The 19,709-nt window shown below is 41.0% G+C and overlaps 1 protein-coding gene across 2 annotated transcripts in view; it reads left to right on the forward strand.

Annotated features, from left to right (window-relative positions):
• The first annotated feature begins 73 nt into the window (after positions 1-73).
• Positions 74-19,709, forward strand: part of lrp2a (low density lipoprotein receptor-related protein 2a) — a 47,101-nt gene continuing 27,465 nt past the window's right edge. Inside the window, exons 1-27 of one of the 2 annotated variants that reach the window (XM_046404935.1) lie at positions 74-1,010; positions 5,792-5,899; positions 6,331-6,453; positions 6,860-6,976; positions 7,349-7,459; positions 7,574-7,687; positions 7,836-7,952; positions 8,537-8,680; positions 8,763-8,882; positions 9,350-9,478; positions 9,960-10,129; positions 11,801-12,024; positions 12,513-12,719; positions 12,883-13,085; positions 13,303-13,443; positions 13,709-13,912; positions 14,515-14,707; positions 15,062-15,187; positions 15,373-15,503; positions 15,718-15,855; positions 15,962-16,243; positions 16,563-16,802; positions 17,283-17,402; positions 17,814-17,930; positions 18,056-18,436; positions 18,787-18,801; positions 19,161-19,409. In XM_046404935.1, the coding sequence (XP_046260891.1) occupies positions 737-1,010; positions 5,792-5,899; positions 6,331-6,453; positions 6,860-6,976; positions 7,349-7,459; positions 7,574-7,687; positions 7,836-7,952; positions 8,537-8,680; positions 8,763-8,882; positions 9,350-9,478; positions 9,960-10,129; positions 11,801-12,024; positions 12,513-12,719; positions 12,883-13,085; positions 13,303-13,443; positions 13,709-13,912; positions 14,515-14,707; positions 15,062-15,187; positions 15,373-15,503; positions 15,718-15,855; positions 15,962-16,243; positions 16,563-16,802; positions 17,283-17,402; positions 17,814-17,930; positions 18,056-18,436; positions 18,787-18,801; positions 19,161-19,409 (4,498 nt within the window). In that variant the 5' untranslated portion in view covers positions 74-736. The remainder of the gene's footprint in view (positions 1,011-5,791; positions 5,900-6,330; positions 6,454-6,859; positions 6,977-7,348; positions 7,460-7,573; positions 7,688-7,835; positions 7,953-8,536; positions 8,681-8,762; positions 8,883-9,349; positions 9,479-9,959; positions 10,130-11,800; positions 12,025-12,512; positions 12,720-12,882; positions 13,086-13,302; positions 13,444-13,708; positions 13,913-14,514; positions 14,708-15,061; positions 15,188-15,372; positions 15,504-15,717; positions 15,856-15,961; positions 16,244-16,562; positions 16,803-17,282; positions 17,403-17,813; positions 17,931-18,055; positions 18,437-18,786; positions 18,802-19,160; positions 19,410-19,709) is intronic. The other variant, XM_046404936.1, reaches the window with a different exon arrangement.

Raw genomic sequence — 19,709 nt, forward strand, 5'->3', positions numbered from 1 at the left:
TTCAGTTGCTCGGTCGCTAATGGAGACCATGTTTGGGCTGTCCTCTCCTGAGATTTAAGACAGTATCAGCGGCAGGTGAAACGCATGGTGTCTCAGCTCGGCCGCATGATGGAGGTGTTGGGCTTGTGATGCGCCGCTAGCACTGTGAAGCTGTGGATCATCTCGACAAGTCATGCTTATGTTGCTTAAATCTTGTTTCACTCTGTTACAGTGGAGCCATGTAATTGTATGGCAGTCGCCGCTGTTCATGTTTAAATCTAGTGGTGCTATCGGTTTAATTGTTTTAGTCATAAATCACTGTAATCTGTAGGGAAATACCAATATTCTTATGCGACTTGGAAGCGTTACGATGGTACCCGATATAAATTTACGGCATTTTTCGGTATTTTCATCTATTTTTAGTATTGGTGTAATTTGTAAAGCATCGTTACTGTGACTTAGAATTTCCTTGTTGTATCTTGGTGCGGGGAAGTGTGTGTTGAACATGCAACAAGGGTCTTCCGTCGGTCTCGAACTACAGGCATGGAGATTAGGCCTACGTGACTCGTCTGGGGCCTTCAGACGCATGTTTAAGCTTTACGCACTTTCACATTTTTATTAGTCCCATTATTATTTTCCCCCTCAGCGGCCGTCGCTCCCCTTGCTCTCCGCATATCCCAAGTACGGGGCAAATAAACAGTGATGATGGCCCGCTGTGAGTGAGAAATCACTGGCACACAGGACAAGTCGGACCTGCATGGCATTATGCAGATTCCAGGGCCAAAGGGATTTATCCGAAGGGCCGAGGCTGGCTTGGGGGAGCGGCTGTCCTGGCCTTTGTGCACGCCCCTTTTCATCAACTAGCGGGCCAAGAAAGACAGACAGAAGAAAGCAACAGCATCCCAGCCCCAGTCCCTACAGCTCCTCCATCTGCACAGCGGAGCTGGACGGACCAGCCATAATGTGGAGAGCACTGCTACTGCAACTCTTTCTCGTCTTCATATGCTGTGTTAGATGGTGCCACTCTGAAGGTAAGTAGTGTTTTGTTTGTTTGTTTTTTTGTTTTCATTCTCCATTTTTTTCTGTTCACTCAGGCTGTCTGCTGAATGATTCATTGAGGACCTGTAGAGTTGTTGTGCTGCTAGTGATTCACTCACTGCACTTGTTGCTCATCAAAACAAACCAGTTATTGGGTAACCAAAGCTGAATTTAAATAGCTTCAGAACTTTTACTTTAGCACAGACAAATAAAGTATCCACTCAATGAGTAACATTTAAGTTTTGATTGGAATCAAAGAGAAACACTGAACACATGGTAATAACCATGATCAAGATTCAAAACGCCATGTTAATGGCACCATACAGTCTCCTGTAGTAATTTTGGTCAGGCCACTAGGTAAGTAATTCTGGCTCGAGAGCTAAATGTTTTGCCACATAGTATTACTTTAAAGGTTGAGCACAAAGCCTTCCTCACACAGATTGGAAGTTCTCTTGAGGAACTTTTGCCTGAGCTTTACTGTTGCTAGGTAACAGAAAAGAGCATGTGACTTACAGACAATCTGTGAGGACTGAGAGCCACTGGTACAAATCTCATTCAGTGGAGCAGATTCTACACTGCAAACCACCGATTCACACTTGATCCCAGCTCGAGGAAGAACTTAATTTGCCAATGTAAGACAGAGGCAGACAAAATGCTCAGATACTACTCTTTATATACGACAGTCTTGCGTCTGTCTCTTGTGTTTGTAGCCCAGCTAGATCCTACTTCTCAAATTGTAATCTGCTTTCTTTTTGCTCAACCCTTAGTATGTAAGCTCCTTAGTGTGAATCAAGCAACTAATTACACTGCAGCTGCTGCAGAATGGAACCATTTCTACCTAAGGGGCAGTTGGGAGTTAAGAAAAGACTGTACCAAGAGTATGGTCATGGCTACAGCTTTTTCTATTTGTTAGTTATGAAATATCCTGGGTCTGTTTCCTCGCTGGCTAACAGAGACACAGAAAAACAAAAGATGGACTATGCCAAAAAGACAATATAACAATGTTGACACTGAGACTTAAGCATTTAGAAAATTCACTTGGTATTTCCTGTGAATCACAACAGTTGTAGTACTTGTAGCTGATATGTGCTGGTGGCAACTGAGCTATGCAAAATGATGACTTGGTTAAAACTGCAGAATTTGAGCAGACCTTGTCAGTATGTTCTGGTTGATCACTGACTTGGGTTTGTTGTGATTAACAGACAGTGATGTAGACTGCTTAAATGAAATTCAACGTTTATCTTTAAAGTGGATTTTCAACAACTATTTCATGTTATACCAAGTACTAAGTGCTTCACAAAGGCTATCAGGTGGTGTGTGAATCTGACTGAAAGATGTGTCACTTAATCATATGCTCAGAAAGATTAGTAATGGTTTATTTATGCAGTTTCACTATGAGGCGACAGGGTACTTTCTCTAATCTTTGCCTGATCCTCCACAAAAATCCTTTAGTTTGATAATTGTTTCTTCTATGACCTTCTGTAACACATTATCCAGCCTTCAGGGTTGATACTGCTTACACTTGCATTAATACCTAATGTGACAGTCTGAGGGCATTTCATGGTGCTGGTTTGTTAACTATCCTCTGTCATTTTTGCTGTTCCAGACATGTTTTAGCAGTTTATTTAGTTGTTTTTCCTGTTAATCATTGGCCAGTGGAGTCTTAATAACCCGTGAAGTGCACAGTAAGAACTTAATGGTGTTACTAATTCATTTTCTAATACTGTGAAACAGAATAATGACAGAATAAGCATCTTTGTTCATGTTCTCTCTCAGTCTGCTAGTGTTTCGTTAAGGTGTGGGGCTAGACTGTCATGATTTGATTAAAGTTTATTTTTTTTACAATCTGTAATGATGTGAATGATCATTAAAATGTATTCTGTGGCGTTCAGACTTTCTAAGACGCAGAAACTTGGCCAGCACGTGCACGTTAAACCTCACGCATGCCGGCTTCTTTCCGGTGCAGGAGCCTAAGTCCTTGTGCAACTGTTACACTGTGTTAGAAACAGGAACAGTTGGCACAAATAGAGAGCAAATCCTTTCTTTTCCCGCAACTCCCTTAGTCTAGGTTACAGACACTGAGTGCAGTTTAGCCTCTAGTAAACAGTTGGCAGGCTGAGAGTCACTGTACAGAGGAAGGAAGATCAGTTAAGTCCAGTGGCTTATTGCGTTGGGACAACTTAATTTATGTTTTTTATGATGTCATTTTTTTGTTACGGCAAAATCAGTTCTAACCAGACCAAGAAGTTATTCTGCACTGTTTATTTCTCCCTTTTGCTCCCACGCAGCTGCTAAATACAAATACCCATGTTTTTTCACTGTTTTGTGTGTAGCAGTAAGAGCCAAAGTCACTTGTTTGGCAATTGACTGCATTCTGCTGCATCGATTTCCATATGAAATAAGCAGCAGCACTCAGCTCTGACAGTGTGGACGAGTCCAGCGTTTCATGCTGCCAGCAGCCGTTTTCTCCACACACATTCAGTGAGTGCAGAGTGCAGGGCCAAAACAAGACGGTATTGAGAAAAGCTTGAAGACATCTTTCAGGCGCCCCACGTGACAAGAAAGAGATGTTTCAGCAGAAGTAGACAGGTGTTTTCTTAATGGGTGGCCGTGGGAGGGGAGTTTATGTTCCACTTTTTATCGCAGGAAGTGAGCCTTACTGTACTCTGCTTTCTGCTGTCCATCTCCAAAGTGGATTTTTTAAGGGTGACACTTCCAGTTATGAGTTCACATGCCTGCTGGCACCTCTTTTGTGCCATTGTAATTTCACAGTGGGGTTTAAGGCGTTTGGGAGGCTTCATTCTAATGAAAATTCCTCTACTGCTCTTCTTTGTTGGGCAATAGTAGGGCGTCCTTATCTTCCTGCCTGGATAGTGTGGTGCTCTCTCCTGCTGTGGGTTTAAGTTGTTAATTAGAAAAGACAAGGCTGAAAAGAAGGGAAAGAAAAACATTAAATTTCACAAAAACTCTAAACCAAAAAACGAAATAAAAGGCCTAGATCTTCAATCAGACTAAACATTCTTAATAGTAGAGTTGCACCACTGACCATGGAATTAGCTTTTTTCTGAATATATTGGCTGACTGATAGTGAAATTGTGACTTTGAACGAAATTTGTGGATTACGGAAAAGATACAAAGAAGACGTTCTTTTCAGAATGTAAGAAGAACCCTTGCACAAGATAGTGCTGTTGAAAGGTTCAGCTTCAGTGTGTCTGTCACCTTTCCCAGAAGTAATACTGTAAGAAAACACAGGCTGCATTTGAAAGCCTCCAGCAGATTGGTTTCTCCTTGGCGTAGATGGTTTTAACCTCGGCCTGAATGTATGGCAGCTGTAAACGTTTTGGTCTTCCCCAAAGCAGATTTTGTTTTTATTTTTTTCTGTCATATTCTGTAATAAGACAGTTTTTTCAGGGTTTTTTTTGTAAGCTTTGGAGTCCTGTATACACACAACAGTGACATCTAGACATTCGCTACTATATGCATGTATTGAATGTGCTATTCATTGTTAAAGGATGTTAAAGCATCTCTTAGCTGTTCCTTTACTGTATTCAACACTTGCCCCTGTTGCTATAGATGATGCTGAAACCTCGGGGATCACTGCCTTACAACAAAAGCCTCCTTTGAGCAGATCATGAGGAAAAAAAGGTTTGCCTCCTGGATAACTGCTGAAGGAGTTAAATACGCTGCTTGTTTCGCTGGTTTGCTCATAGAGCAGTTAGGTGGTTTGCAGGCTAATTAATCTGAGACATGAATTCTTGATTGGATCGCATGTAAGGCTTTACGGGCATTAGCAGAAGCAGTGACCATCCATCTTCAAAAGAAAACATTATATTAAGGACCTCTGACTCTAAATGCAATCAAAGTCTCATTCACCCGGCATTTATCAAACCAGTATGGTGTTGGTTTGTGGTAATTTGCTTTAAAGACATCAGTGTGTTTTTTTGTGCTGGTGAACACACATATTGGCATGGCATTATTTTCACAACTTGTCTGTATAATTCCTTATGACTTGAAGTCATGGGATACGGCATCAGTTGATTTTTGATAACTAACTCCATTATTTTGTAGGTGTAGGAAGTTCTTTGATCGAGAAGGAAGAAAGTCTCTAAAATGCTGGTTAAGGCAGGACAGAGATAGACCACCATCTCTGAGGGCAAACCACCAGTCCCCACCTCACAGCTATTCTCACGAAGAATTTAGGTTGAAATCATTGTGGTACCACCCAGTACCACTATTTATTCCAATTACATCTCAGACCGGACAAGAACAGCAACACCATAAATCAGGCTGTCAGAGAGACAATCAGAATTACACATTCCTATTTGGACGGGTCTGATGGAGTACTCTGCCACTGAACTATGCTGCCTGAATCAATCTCTCCTGGAGAACGTCTGGGAAGGTAGAGTGGTGCTACCTTATCTCTACAGATGCCACTCTGTGAGAACATCAAACGGAGGCTCAGAATGAGTGTGGTGAAGGTTGTGTAACTGCCGAGGGGGGATGGCTGGCACGCTTGTCTCCAAGGCTTGTCAATGCTGTTAACAACATGCTTCATCAGTGGAAGACTTCCCCACCTCCATGTGCCATGTTTTATATCACCTAGAGAGCGTTTAAAAATGTATTGATTCTCTTTTTTGTGAACATATTTTCACCTGTCTTCAAGGAACTAGGATGAACAGAATCACAAATTTTGAACTTAATAGTTATAATAATAATAATGATAAATTTTCTAAAATTTTCAAGCTCAAAATTAATGCATTTTAATTGTGTGTAGGATGTGAATTGGGGCAGTTTCGCTGTGGCACGGGCCGATGTATACCTGGTGACTGGCACTGTGACGGCACGTCAGACTGTGTGGATGATTCTGATGAACATGACTGCCGTGAGTTATTTTATCACATTGTAGGTCTGCCTGAGAGGGTTGGGATATTTAGTGGCGGAACAAATACTCAAATTGTTTCGTCCCTCTTCTTTACTTACAAAATACGCTGAAAGTATTAAAAGTGAAAAACTCCTTCTTTGTTTCATCTGTAACAGTGCATCCATCATATTTTGCAAGTTGATTATGTGTTGCAAAGTAAATAGTAACTGTAGTGCTATGAAATTTAGGGGAAAATTACAGTAAATAAATAATAAATTACAGTATTTTCCTCATAAATTAAGTGAAGTGGAAATATATAGTGAAAATTACAAGTAACAAATAATTGTACTGAAGTACTGTACTTCAGCAAAGGTACATAGTGCGTAACTTTCTTCCACTGGATTACAGTCAGCTGTTTTAGATAACAAAATGCTCTGTGTGTTTTCCCACAGCTCAAGTAACATGTGATGACAGTCATTTCCAGTGTTTGAGTGACGGTGAGTGTATCCCTGATGTGTGGGTGTGTGATGATGAAGAGGACTGTGAGGACGGCTCAGATGAGAGGCAACACTGCCGTGAGTACATTCAGCTGAGCTTATAAATGTTTCAGGGAAAACATTTTAGTTGTCTTTCAGTTGAGTAGTTTTTAATATTTTTAATCACAACTTTATCTACTTGGTTCAATGCCTTTTGTATATCACGCTTGCTTGAACTGAATTATTTGAATACTGGAAGTAATTTTTTATTGCTGTACCATTCCATTTAATTAAAAAATCTCCTGATGTTTTGAAGATGGTATGTGGGTTTGAGCTGTAACATGGACGCCCCTGGAAGGTCTGTGTGACAGAGGAAGTTAAGGAATTGGATAATGGTTCAGTAATATATCTACTGCACAAGTAGATACATTTTTAAGTATATATAAGTGCTATTTCAATAAAACATTTTTATATTCTGCTAATTTACTCTCCAATCTGTCCACAGCTGGAAGGACGTGCACCAGTGGCCAGTTCAGCTGTAGTAATGGGGCCTGCATCCCAGGAGAATACCAATGTGACCGTCTGTCGGACTGCTCAGATGGGTCTGATGAGAGAGACTGCCGTAAGTCTTCTCCAGGGTGGTTTCCATTTTTTTATTATTATTATTTCAGGCTCCTGTGGCATTTTAATCAATTTGTTAAGATTAAGAGGCTCGCTGACTGACAGAATGGGCCACAATATGCTTCTTGTTGTCAGAGGTTGATTGCAGATTCCTTGGTGGATTAGTCAAGCTGAAGTTCAGCTGCTATGCCATTATTGTGCCGACATGGTAGACTCAGAGCACTACACACTGTGGTAATCTCACAATTGCATAAAGAATGCTGTGGCGAATGCTGTTGTTATGGTGGTTTCACACTTTCAAAGCTGGAGAGAGCACAGTTACCAGGCTGATTTGAATGTATAATGTTGCCCTGATGATGATTTAATCTTTCAGATTACCCCGAGTGTGCACAGCTGAGGTGTGCTAATGGGGCCTGCTACAACCGGACCCAGCGCTGTGACCACATACTTGACTGTCGTGATGGCTCTGATGAGTCAAATTGCAGTAAGAAGCTAGTTTAGTGATAAAAAGTATAAGTCATTGTTGAGCCTTCCAAAAAAGCGATACCTTTTGTAACATGATTCCTTTTTTTGTCTTTTCCTGTAATGTTTTCTTTAGCACAGCACTGCAATGCGGGCCTGTTCCCATGTCATAACGGGGTGTGTGTTCCTCAACGCTACGTCTGTGACCATGACGATGACTGTGGAGACCGAAGTGATGAGCTAAACTGCAGTATGTAGCCGCTGTCTTTTTGTCATCTCTTCTCTTTTAATCATACGCCACTGTCTGTCTTATGACTCTTATGTTCACCCAGACAAATGTACTTGTAACTTATTCTCTGATCTTTTTGGGGCATTAATATTCTCCACTTTACCTGCAGCATACCCTACATGTAAAGGGAACTACTTCACCTGCCCCAGTGGCCGCTGTATCCACCAAGTCTGGCTTTGTGATGGAGAGGATGACTGTGAAGACAATGCAGATGAAAAAGGCTGTGGTATGGATACAAAAGCTGGACATGAGTTGTTAATGTAGTTAATTTTTAATGTAAGGACAAAAAACATTAGACATTTGGCTCTTTAAGGAACACTATAATGGGTTATAACTCAGGCTCTCTGTGTGGACCTGATTCATCAGTTCTCTCCATGGTTGGTTTAGGCTTGCAAGACACTATGCCTGTGCTCGTTTAAGTGTGTTATTCAAATGCCTCTTTGTGGCACAAGATCGCGCAGCCCCCCCAAAGGGCTTTAGAATTCCTCCACACGGCTGTGAAGAGTGTGTGTTTTTAGAGGATGGACTGCAGAAGCCCTCTGAGCCCCCATGTGACCCCCTCAAAGCTTCACTCCCCTGCATCAATTTAAAGTGACAGTAATTTCCCTGTCACTAAAGTCATAGTCACAATTTTTTGCCAGACAAACACCCCATTCCTGTGGAGATCAAGCTGTCTGTATTTGAGACACACTGAATGTTGTATACTGTAACTCATCTAAAACTCTATGCTGTCATGTTTTCTGATATTGTTTTTCTTTTTCTATGTGTAAGCCTACACAGGCAAAAGTAATGGGTTTGTTTTGCCTGCAGATAATGTACAGCGGGAGTGTTACCCAGGAGAATGGCCCTGTCCGTCCTCTGGCCTGTGTATCCCCATGGATCAGCTGTGTGATGGGACAGCTCACTGTCCTGAGGGAGAGGATGAAACCAACATCACTGCTGGGCGCAATTGCAGTTAGTACTGTAGCACAGTTTCTGAAATATTGAAGTAAATTGAAGTATAGTCATTTAGTAATCCGGTTTCTCTATTGATCAGGTATCTGGAAATGTGCCTCTCTGAGCTGTGAGCATCGTTGTAATGCTTCCCCTGATGGAGGGACCTGTTCTTGTCCTTCTGGATTCATTGTCAGCAACAACAATAGTCGCTCATGTATAGGTATATATTCTTCAGTGAAATTTCATCATCTTTGCCCAGTCATTGCGGTTGTTTCTTCATACAAACGGCTACAAGGATACATAGGCTTGTTTGAAGCTTTTTCCATGTTATAGAAATATCTATTTTTGTCCAGTAAATGAGAGACAGAGATACTAACAGACAGCACTAACTCTTCATTCTTTTCTCCAGAGCTTAACCAAATCAGGTTTGTAAGATCTTGAAGTGCATGTGAAATCCGCAAAGTTGTTTGGACTGAAGTACAGCACACAAACTACTTGGATTCATAGCTGAATTTAAAGAAATTAGGGTAGAGGCTGGGAATGTTTTGTTGATTTACACCTCATTTCAACTTTGTATTGTTGTCTAAAAATGTAAAAAGTATGTGACAACGAAACAACAAATCAAAACACAAACAAACAAATCAGTGTTTGATCCTCATCTGCCGTCACTTTGGTTTCATGCTGAAGACTTTGACGACTGTTCGATGTGGGGCGTGTGTGACCAGCTGTGTGAGGACCGTGTAGGCTCCCATCACTGCAGCTGTCGTGAGGGCTACATCCTGGAGCAGCACAGATACTGCAGAGCTGACATCTCAAGTGAGTGTCATTTCCCTTCTTTTTGAGTGGATTGTCTTACATACAGTATGCTCACATTTTGAGTGTGTGACTGATTCATCCAAACAAAGGCCATTAGCATAGAGCTCTTTCCTGTTTGCAAACCACCGCGGCTGCTTTTCTGAGCGTTTGCACTTCTTTCTGGTGCATTGTTGCATACTGAATGTTGTTTTAGTTAGTCTCTTTCCTTTGTGGAACAGAAAGAGTGTTGACTGAGAGACTGACCTCTCTGCCTCTAGCTTTAGTGAAAAGAGCATGTAATGATAGTGACTAGAAAGAACTCTACCTTCATTAATCAGCGATCTCAATTGATGTGCTACATTTTGTACATTTCTACTGATATTTTAGTTGAACATGCATACTACAACACTTCTCTTTTTAAATAGAGCAGGCTCTGGTACTAACGTGACATTTTCACGTTATGCTGTGTTTTGTAACTGGTTGTATTTTATTTCCTTTGCAGCTGGAGTCCCTCTGTTGATATTTTCTAATGGCAGAGACCTACTAATAGGTGACATCCATGGCAACGGTCTGCGTACTTTGGTTAATTCACAGAACAGAGGGATTGCAGTGGGGGTGGACTTCCATTATAATCTCCGCAGGATCTTCTGGACTGATACAATACAGAATAAGGTATTTTTTTTAATTTAAGATCTATATCCAATGTTATTTTATACCAATTTACTGCAGTGTGTGTCTCCATATTGTGCTATAGCTGGGTAAGAGTTTACAGGGAGTAGACCAGTTGGTTGTTTGAGAAAAGACTGGAACTGGCCGGGACTAAATTCTTTTGGTTATCCTTTAAAATATCAGCAATGTTGATACTATAATAATGGGATAGTTGTTGGCTCCTTTGCGGCTGGGTCATAATGAAGGGAAGTGGATGTGGAATGGAATCCAATGGCTTAATCTTGAAACCTGTCTGATAGGCTGGTATGATGTTCACATACCAGGGTGCAATTTTTGCAACTCGATCTTGCTGGAAGTAATTGTGCTGTATTTGTTTTCAGTGGCACTGTCCATCTATATGCATTCTTTGGTCCATCTAAAAAGACTTTGTTCGACCTATGTTTTGTCTCCTCAATGGTTTGAACTGTAGCTACTGGGCTGAAAGTCTAGGGTATATCTGTGACTGGGCATCTCTGTATATCCGCCACCTCCATGGCAGCATGTCAGATTAGAAGGAAGGAAAGCACAAACAGGGCATGTGAATGCAACCAGAAAGGTTAAACTACCAGGCTATTTCCACATCTTCAGTTTCTCTTTAAACAGGTCAGTTGAAAATCCTGCTTTTTAGAAGTCTGGATCTTGTTTCAAAAGAAGCAGAGCTGCTAAGGAGCAGTACCCCCCCCCCCCCCCATCCAGCAGCATGAGACCAAGACTTCTAGTCTTCTAGTGTCATCATATTGTGGGTAGGGTGGCAGGCTCAGAAAACCACTGTATAGGCTTACCAGAAATGGAACAGGACAGAGTCATCAGTCTAGAAAACTCTTGTCTTTTTCCTCTTTGTAAATTTTTCCCCTTAGTTTCATGGTTGTTGACTACCACACAAAAATCTGAAATCATTTTCTCTCTTAAATGATGTGTTTACATTCTTTCAAAGAGTACTCACATGCCCATATGTACAGAGAAATAGTTTTTTGTTCAAGATAATTTTTTCCTGTTCAGGCTGGGCACAAAGTGGTCCCCTCTTCAAGCAGTTTTACTTTAAGTGAATGGGGACAAATCCAAGGTCTGTGCTCTGTGTGAAAAAATATTCCAACATTCAACCAAGGCTAGTATGAACAGTCTAAATCAATCAAGTCAAGTAAGTTAATCAAATCAATTGGCCATAGTTGCGATAGTTTTAGTGCTGTTTTTTTGTGTTACTGTTACTTTTCAGAGGTTCAGCAAGAAAGCACTGTCTTTTGAAGTATCAAGAAGGAAGTTTGTATTAAAATGAGGTCATTATGAAAGATGCCTACTTGATGTGGAAAACTCAGACTGCTGAAGCCTAAAGCCTGATGAAATCTGCTAAACTTCACAGCTAATTTTTTACTCAGAACAATGAGTGGTTTTTGTTTCTCCTCACTTACTTTGTAATGTAAGAAATTCCTCATTCCATCGATTTCTCTTTATAACCAGTATAGAAAGAGGTAACAGTTACATGTATCAGTAACACTTTCAGTGTACCTATGAGCATGTGAGTATTGTATTACAATCCACTTGCAAAAATGTGAACTTATCATTTAATATCTTTATTTCTGGAGGCACTGCCCACCTAAGGGCTAATTTCCTGTCAACAATGGTGTCTTTTGTGTACAGGTGTTTTCTGTGGATATGGACGGTTCCAACATGCAGGTGGTTTTAAATGTATCGGTTGACTACCCTGAGAACTTGGCGGTGGATTGGGTGAATAATAAACTGTATGTGGTGGAGGCCAGCGTCAATAGGATTGACATGGTGGACTTTGATGGAAGTAACCGGGTCACGCTCATCACTGAAAACCTTGGAAACCCTAGAGGAGTAGCGGTGGACCCCACTGTCGGGTAAGCACATCTCCTAGTTTCCTTTCATTCATCTACTGGTATCCACCCATTCTCAGACCCCACATACAGTATCTGTCGTGCTCCATTGGCAAGGAATAATGGGGTGTGTGTGTGAGATTAGCAGATTGCACTGGGTGGATTAGTGAGGAGCAATGTAAGTGATGACCCTCATTGTAATCCAATAGTATAGTTCAAGGGGGAAGGAGAGCCAGGTGGCTACAGATGAATTACTTAACGTAAATTAATGTACAGCTCTTTGGTAAGATGCACAGCCACCCACTGTGTGACACAATACTGTGGTTGCTAAACTTAATTAACAAGAGAAACTTCTACTACATTTTTAGTTAAGTAAATACATGTTACGTTATTTATGAGGTTCCTGCTAGACATAGTGGTCCTTCAAACCTTAAAGTTTTGAAGTTTAAGTTTATCTAATAATCCCACCTCAGAAAAAACTGACAAATTAAACATTTAACCTGCTTTCACAGGTACATGTTCTTCTCAGACTGGGAGGCTCTGAACGGACAACCAGGCCTGGAGCGGGCCTTTATGGATGGGACCAACCGTTATGGAATCATTGGGAGTAAACTGGGCTGGCCAGCTGGTATCACACTGGACATTGAAGCCAAGCGCATATACTGGGTTGACAGTCGCTATGACTACATTGAAACTGCAACTTATGATGGCCTTCATAGGTAAATATGTCATGTGTTATTCCTCAAAATAACACAGCACATTTTTGTTGAATTTACAACTAAAGCATGAAAGCTAATACTTGAAAATTCTTTGGGGTAAGCAAGTACACAGATCTATACATTTATGTCCTAATAAATCAATGTTTTACATTTTTTTTGTCAGGAAAACAGTGGTCCATGGAGGTGCTGTGATTCCACACCCATTTGGCATCAGTCTGTTTGAGCACAATGTCTATTTCACGGACTGGACCAAGATGGCTGTAATGAAAGCTAACAAGTTCACTGACAGCAATCCTGATGTTGTTTACAGTACGTCTCAGACTCCACATGGAGTAGCAGTCATACATCAGCTGAAACAACCACATGGTGAGCCTTTCAGTGAGCCACATTTTTCCTCTTAGAAGTGCTCCTGTTCCAGATCGCAATGTTCTGTTCATTTTACAGTCTGGTGTAAATTTACTGAAATATACTGTCATGTAACTGTTGGCATTTTTTAAGGAAGAGCTATAAATAAATATAGTTAATGAATAAATTTAATATAACTTTGCAAGTTACTGGGAGTAATTTTTCTATTTGTGTCCAGTACCAAATCCTTGTAGTGTAGACAGAGGTGGATGTGAGCAGATCTGTGTTCTGAGTCATCGGAGTGACAATGGAGGTCTGGGTTACCGCTGCAAATGTCGCATGGGCTACGACTTACATGCAGATGGCAAGAGATGTTTTGGTAAGAGAGTATTTGTCTTGAAACTGTCTGGATGGGTTTCTGGGAACAGATCACACCATGTTTCCTGGTTTAAAGTTTAACACCCTAAAGATGTAAACTTGAAACCTGAAACTCGTTTGCTCGTTTTCGTTAATACAGTAATTCACACCGGTTTCATGTTGTTTAACCCCTTCTTTTTGTGTTGTGGTACTTTTTTGTGAAGTTGAATACCTTTGGCATAGGTGGGTATCTTGTTTAATATTGTGTTCTGATTTCCCATCTTCAGCTGTGAGGCAGTTTCTGCTGTTCTCCAGTCAGTTGGCCGTGAGAGGGATCCCGTTTAACCTTTCTTCTCAGGAAGACATCATCCTGCCTGTCACTGGATCACCTTCCTACTTTGTTGGAGTGGATTTTAGTGCTGAAGATGACGCTATCTTCTTCTCAGACACAGCCAAAGATATCATCTATAAACAAAAAGTGGATGGGACTGGTGAGCATCTTGTTGATTGCTCAAGCTGAATTATTTAGAATATGCTTATTACTATATGCATTTACAGCATAACAATGGTATGTTAATACAAAGAAAGATGTGAGGAGTATGAAGAACAATCAGCAGCTAATGTTTTTTCACTGCTACAGTGCTCACATCCTTGTATAATTTGTCTCCTAGCAGAGTTAGCATGTGATTCGACAAGGCTTATACTGGAAGTTAAGGGCGTATCTGATGCGGCTGACTTTTTCTGTGGGGAAGGGAGGGGATAGGAATATAGAAAGCGGAAAAAGGATCATTTCACCAAGATCTCAAACTCATGACCTGAAAATGAGTAGGACAGGCTTATCAAGAATGTTTAACTAGAAATTCTGACATTTTGTTTCAGATCTACAGAAGGTAGTTACTAATATCCATGAGCGGTCACACCACACGAAAAAAGAAAGACCACGGCTCTGATCAGTGATGTTGTTTTTGGAGCTGCTCTAGTTTTTTCTGTCCAGTCCACATGGGGAAAATGCAAGCTGACAGCCTATTTATTTAAATGTGTTCCTCTTTCATGTCTGCGTTAAACGGTGGTCTGACTGCTTTGATGTGCACAGGCAGGGAGGTACTGGCAGCCAATAGAGTGGATGGAGTGGAGGACTTGGCTTACGACTGGATTTCAAAAAACCTCTACTGGACCGACCCGCGATACAGGAGCATATCTGTCATGAAGTTAGCTGATAAGTCTAGAAGAGCCATCATACGTAACCTCAACAACCCGAGGGCTATTGTGGTGCATCCTCTCATTGGGTAAATCAAGAATATGCATGGAATTTTTGGTTTTGTTTGCTTTTAATTATAAGGAAGTTTTTGCAAAACTGACCATCACATCTAAAGATGCGCTCACCCTTCCAAAAATGTCCTCAAATGAAGCCCCCATCTATTAAAGGGATTCTTTTTTTTTGGACAAGCTGTTATCTCCAATAAGGGCAGTATTGTAGCGAACGCTAAGACTTGTTTTAACAGAAAAGATCTATAATGTGGAAGTATCCAAAATAAAATCTAAATCAAAAGGGATTTTGTCACGGTCATAAAGTATCCAAAGTAAGTACAGTTTGGAATGAAATATGACTTTGATGTTAATTGTTTATTGTACTTCCACAGGTATATTTTTTGGACTGACTGGTACCGGCCAGCTAAGATTATGAGGGCCTGGGGTGATGGGTCACATGCCCTCTCCATTGTAAACACCACTCTTGGCTGGCCAAATGGCCTAGCTATTGACTGGAGGTGAGTTCAAACATCCTATAGCCACGTGGTTAAAAGAACAGTCCCACAAAACACCATTTCACCTTCTTCTTGATGTCATTTTTCATTTTGCCCATAAATAATGGTTGATGTAGCAATCGTTTTTTTCCTGATTTTTGTCCTCTCAGTATTTCAAACTCATGATTTCTTCTTTGATCTCAACCCAGCTCAATGCGCCTCTATTGGGTAGATGCCTTCTTTGACAAAATCGAGCACAGCAATTTTGATGGACGGAACAGAATTTCTTTGGACCGCATAACCCAAATCTCCCACCCATTTGGTCTCACAGTTTTTGAAGGTAATAGCTCCTGGCATAAGCAGTAAGTTGCCTATAAAGTTCCAGTACAGGATCTTGTATTCAAACTTAATACTGAAATGAGGGAGATCATTTCACTGTGCCTTCACTTGCCAGCTTGCTTTAATGATACTCATGTCAAAACAGCAAGAATTGCCAGTAGGTGATGAAAGATAAAGTAACCAAGGTTGTGCTCTGTTGCTTCTCTGCCTTGAAGGCTATGCATATTTTACTGACTGGCGCCTGGGTGGCATTGTACGTGTGCGCAAGACTGATGGTGGGGAGATGGTCATTATCAGAAGAGGAATCAGCCACATCATGCATGTCAAGTCTTTCAACTCCAACTCTCAGATTGGTCAGTAGCTTTATTCACTGCTCTTCTCACTCCACAATTCATGCATAGCTGAGGCTCGCACTTGTCAGTCATATTCCTTGTAATTACTCTCCACTCTCCTTCTCAGGTTCCAACCTGTGCAACAGGCAGACAAATCCTAATGGAGACTGCAGCCACTTCTGCTTCCCAGCTCCAGACTCACAGAGGGTGTGTGGTTGTCCGTATGGCATGAAGCTGTTGCCAAACCAGCAGACATGTGTGGAAGACCCTTCCAGTGAGCCCCCCACACTGCAGTGTGGAGCCAACTCCTTCTCCTGTGGCAACGGCAAATGTGTCCCAAACAGCTACAGATGCGATGGTGTTGATGACTGCCATGACAACAGTGATGAAGTCAACTGTGGAATTAACAGTGAGGAATTTTTTTTGTATGTCCAGTTCATTTGACAAGGGTTAGGGTTAGGGTATAAAAAAAGTGTCATGCTCCTGGGTTTTTAAAATGTTCTGTCCAACATCCATTGCTACTAGATATTGCTCTAGAGCACCAGCATCCTAGTCCCAAACAAATGAGTGCTTCGGTCACAATCCCCACACAGAGGTTGTGTGACTTCATTCAACTATATCTTTACAGTTATTTGCTGTTATATGATTGTTCAAAACCTTCTATATAAAACATTTAAATTCAGTTTAACATTATGATGTTTAATCAATTTTATCATCCCTTTTTTCAGACACCACTTGCTCCCCCTCTGCGTTCACCTGTGCCAATAAGCGCTGTGTGCCTGCAGGATGGCGCTGTGATGGGCACAATGACTGCTTTGATAACAGTGATGAGCACAGCTGCCCGACACAGGTTCCTGGAACGTGCCCTGCCACTCAGTTTACCTGTTCCAACCGCCGCTGCATCCCACATACCTGGCGTTGTGACACCGATAACGACTGTGGGGACGGTTCAGATGAAGCTGACTGTCGTGAGTATCCATATAAAAGTCAAATTTATTGCAGAGAATTTAACAAATTATTTTAAAAGACAAACTACAAACAGATTTTTTGAAGAAAGAACACAGTTATTTAAAATACTGAAAAAGGTTGCCCAGTTAAACATTTAATGTTTACAGAGTGAGTTTGAGATAAATTTCTTTCATAATTTTTGATGGAGTGATAAATCTGCCTACATATACATCCTTAGTTATAAAAAACAAAAAACATAGGTGAAAGTTGGCTGGTTGGTAGGTTCCTTGACATGACTCAAGTATAATTTGTTAGATATCTCTAAATTTGTGCAGGATCAGACATACTGTATGGTGCATGCCCCACCAGGAGAAAGGCTTACTCAGAAATTATATATGGCTTATTTTACTACATATGACAGTAAAGCTATAAAACTATAAACTATACATGGCTGATATTAAATTAAGATTAGCTCATAGACTCGACAATTTGTGTGACAGATCTGGGAAGTACATGCCATCCAGGACAATTTCAGTGTCCAGACCACCGCTGCATAGACCCCAACTATGTCTGTGACGGGGACAGGGACTGTGTGGACGGGGCGGACGAGCAGGGATGCAGTGAGTACCTTTCTGAATTATAGTTCTCCATGGACATACATGTAGCCCCAGGTCTCATCTGGTGCTTTTACACATGTGTGCATTTGATGAAATTCTGATGTATTTGTATTTATATAAATGTGTGACTAGATTTCTTTGCATCGGGTTTCATGCAGACTTTCCTATGCTTGTAACTTTGCCTCAGCCCACACTCTCACTTCGAGATATGTTGAATTTGGAATCTTAATTCCCCTTTCCCAACAGAATTTGGAAAGTATTTATTAACTTTTCCAGTCATTCATGCATTCATCAATGCAACAAGCATTTGCTCAGCCTCTTAGTTTAATGATCTTATTGCGTGTTGCACAACAATGGAGCTCAGCAAACATACAATACTGCAGAAATATTAACACACTCAACTGGATTTTTCAGTTTACAACTGCACTGCGAATGAGTTTAAGTGCTCCAGTGGTCACCAGTGCATCAACTCCTACTATCGATGTGATGGAGTCTTTGACTGCAGTGACCGTTCAGATGAGCAAGCCTGTCGTAAGTATCTAAAGGCTGTTTATATTACTGAAGTACTACTCAGTCATGTGTCATTATGTACAAGGTTTTCTCTCATTTTGGATCATACTAACATGCTGCTCTTGATATTTTCTAATATATCCCAGCTACTAGGCCCCCAGGGATGTGCCACCATGAGAGTGAGTTTCAGTGTCAGTCAGACGGAAGTTGTGTCCCGTCTACCTGGGAGTGTGATGGTCATCCAGACTGTGAAGACGGCAGTGATGAACACCACGCTTGCCCACCTCGCACCTGCCCCTCTTCGCTCTTCCGATGTGACAATGGAAACTGTGTGTTACGCAGCTGGATTTGTGATGGGGACAACGACTGCAGGGACATGAGCGATGAGAGAGACTGTCCCACACCGCCTTTCCGATGTCCAAGCTGGCAGTGGCAGTGCCCAGGCCACAGCATGTGCATCAACCTCACAACAGTGTGTGACAACACTCCTGACTGCCCTAATGGTGCTGATGAATCTCCTCTTTGCAGTAAGTCTGATCTCTGCTTTCTTACTCAATCTGGAACGTGTTGTTTGTCTGTCAAAAGACTTTGTTTTTTGATTACATTTCTAAGTTTGCTGAACTCCTCAAATTCGATTAAATGTTTTATATCACATGACAAATAGGATCAGACGCTGACTTGGACAGATTTTATTTTATCTTCTTCTAGTACCTATATCCTGTATATAGGAGGGACTTCATTACACAGAATTTTGTGTTGAATGTTACCTGTTTGTCTTTGGATTTTTGAGTTAAAATCATGCATGTGTGTGATTCAACCTGCATTAACCTAAAAATTATCTGTGATTTTCCTTTCTTGCCTTTCTCACTACTTTCAGACGAGCCTTTGCCAGGTAGGAAGAAACCTTCAATCATTGGTAGAAATGCTGCAAATAGTTTTGATTCATTTTCAAAAAATACAGTATCTCTATTAACTATATTAATTATTTTAGATCTGTTTTTAAACATGATCAACAAAAAATTGTTGGTAGTAGAATGTGAATATTAAATACAAAGTATAGCACTTTTAAAGACCCTCACTGAATTAGTTGTTACTTACTTACTGTTATTTGTTAATTATCATTAGACGATGTATATCAATTGCATTAATTTATAGATTGTGTATTTGTATTGTATGACTTATTATTTCTTTGGTTTAATTTCCATTGCCATTTTTAGGTTCTAAATTGTGCTTTATCTGCTTTCATCACAGATCAGGAGAGCTGTTCGGACAACAATGCTGGCTGCACCCACGGTTGTATCCAAGGGCCATTTGGGGCCCAGTGCACATGCCCTTTGGGTTATCAACTGAGCAATGACTCCAAAACCTGCGAGGATGTTGATGAGTGTGATCCCCCTGGATTATGTAGTCAGCACTGCTTTAATGAGAGAGGCTCCTTTCGCTGCCACTGCCAGGATGGTTACACTCTTGAAGCAGACCAGCGCACCTGCAAGGCCTCAGGTGAGGAGGGATCTTGAATTTCCCTTGGGATCAATAAAGTATCTATCTATCTATCTATGACTTAAACATTCTATGCATGGAACATGTTGCTCCCTCGGTTGATGTAAATAACAACCTACATTTTCAGAACACAGTAACATAGGAAATAGGCTAATTATCAGTCCTACAGTAATTTGGTTGTCAAGATGACTTGCCTGTACAGCATATATCTCAGTTTTCTTCAGTGTGCTGGCAGGAATGAGCTATGATAAAAGGGGAGCTTGGCCACCAGACTGTGAGACTGACACACTGTCTTTCTTC

The sequence above is a fragment of the Scatophagus argus genome, chromosome 11 (assembly GCF_020382885.2).
Source record: "Scatophagus argus isolate fScaArg1 chromosome 11, fScaArg1.pri, whole genome shotgun sequence".
Lineage (NCBI taxonomy): Eukaryota > Metazoa > Chordata > Actinopteri > Scatophagidae > Scatophagus > Scatophagus argus.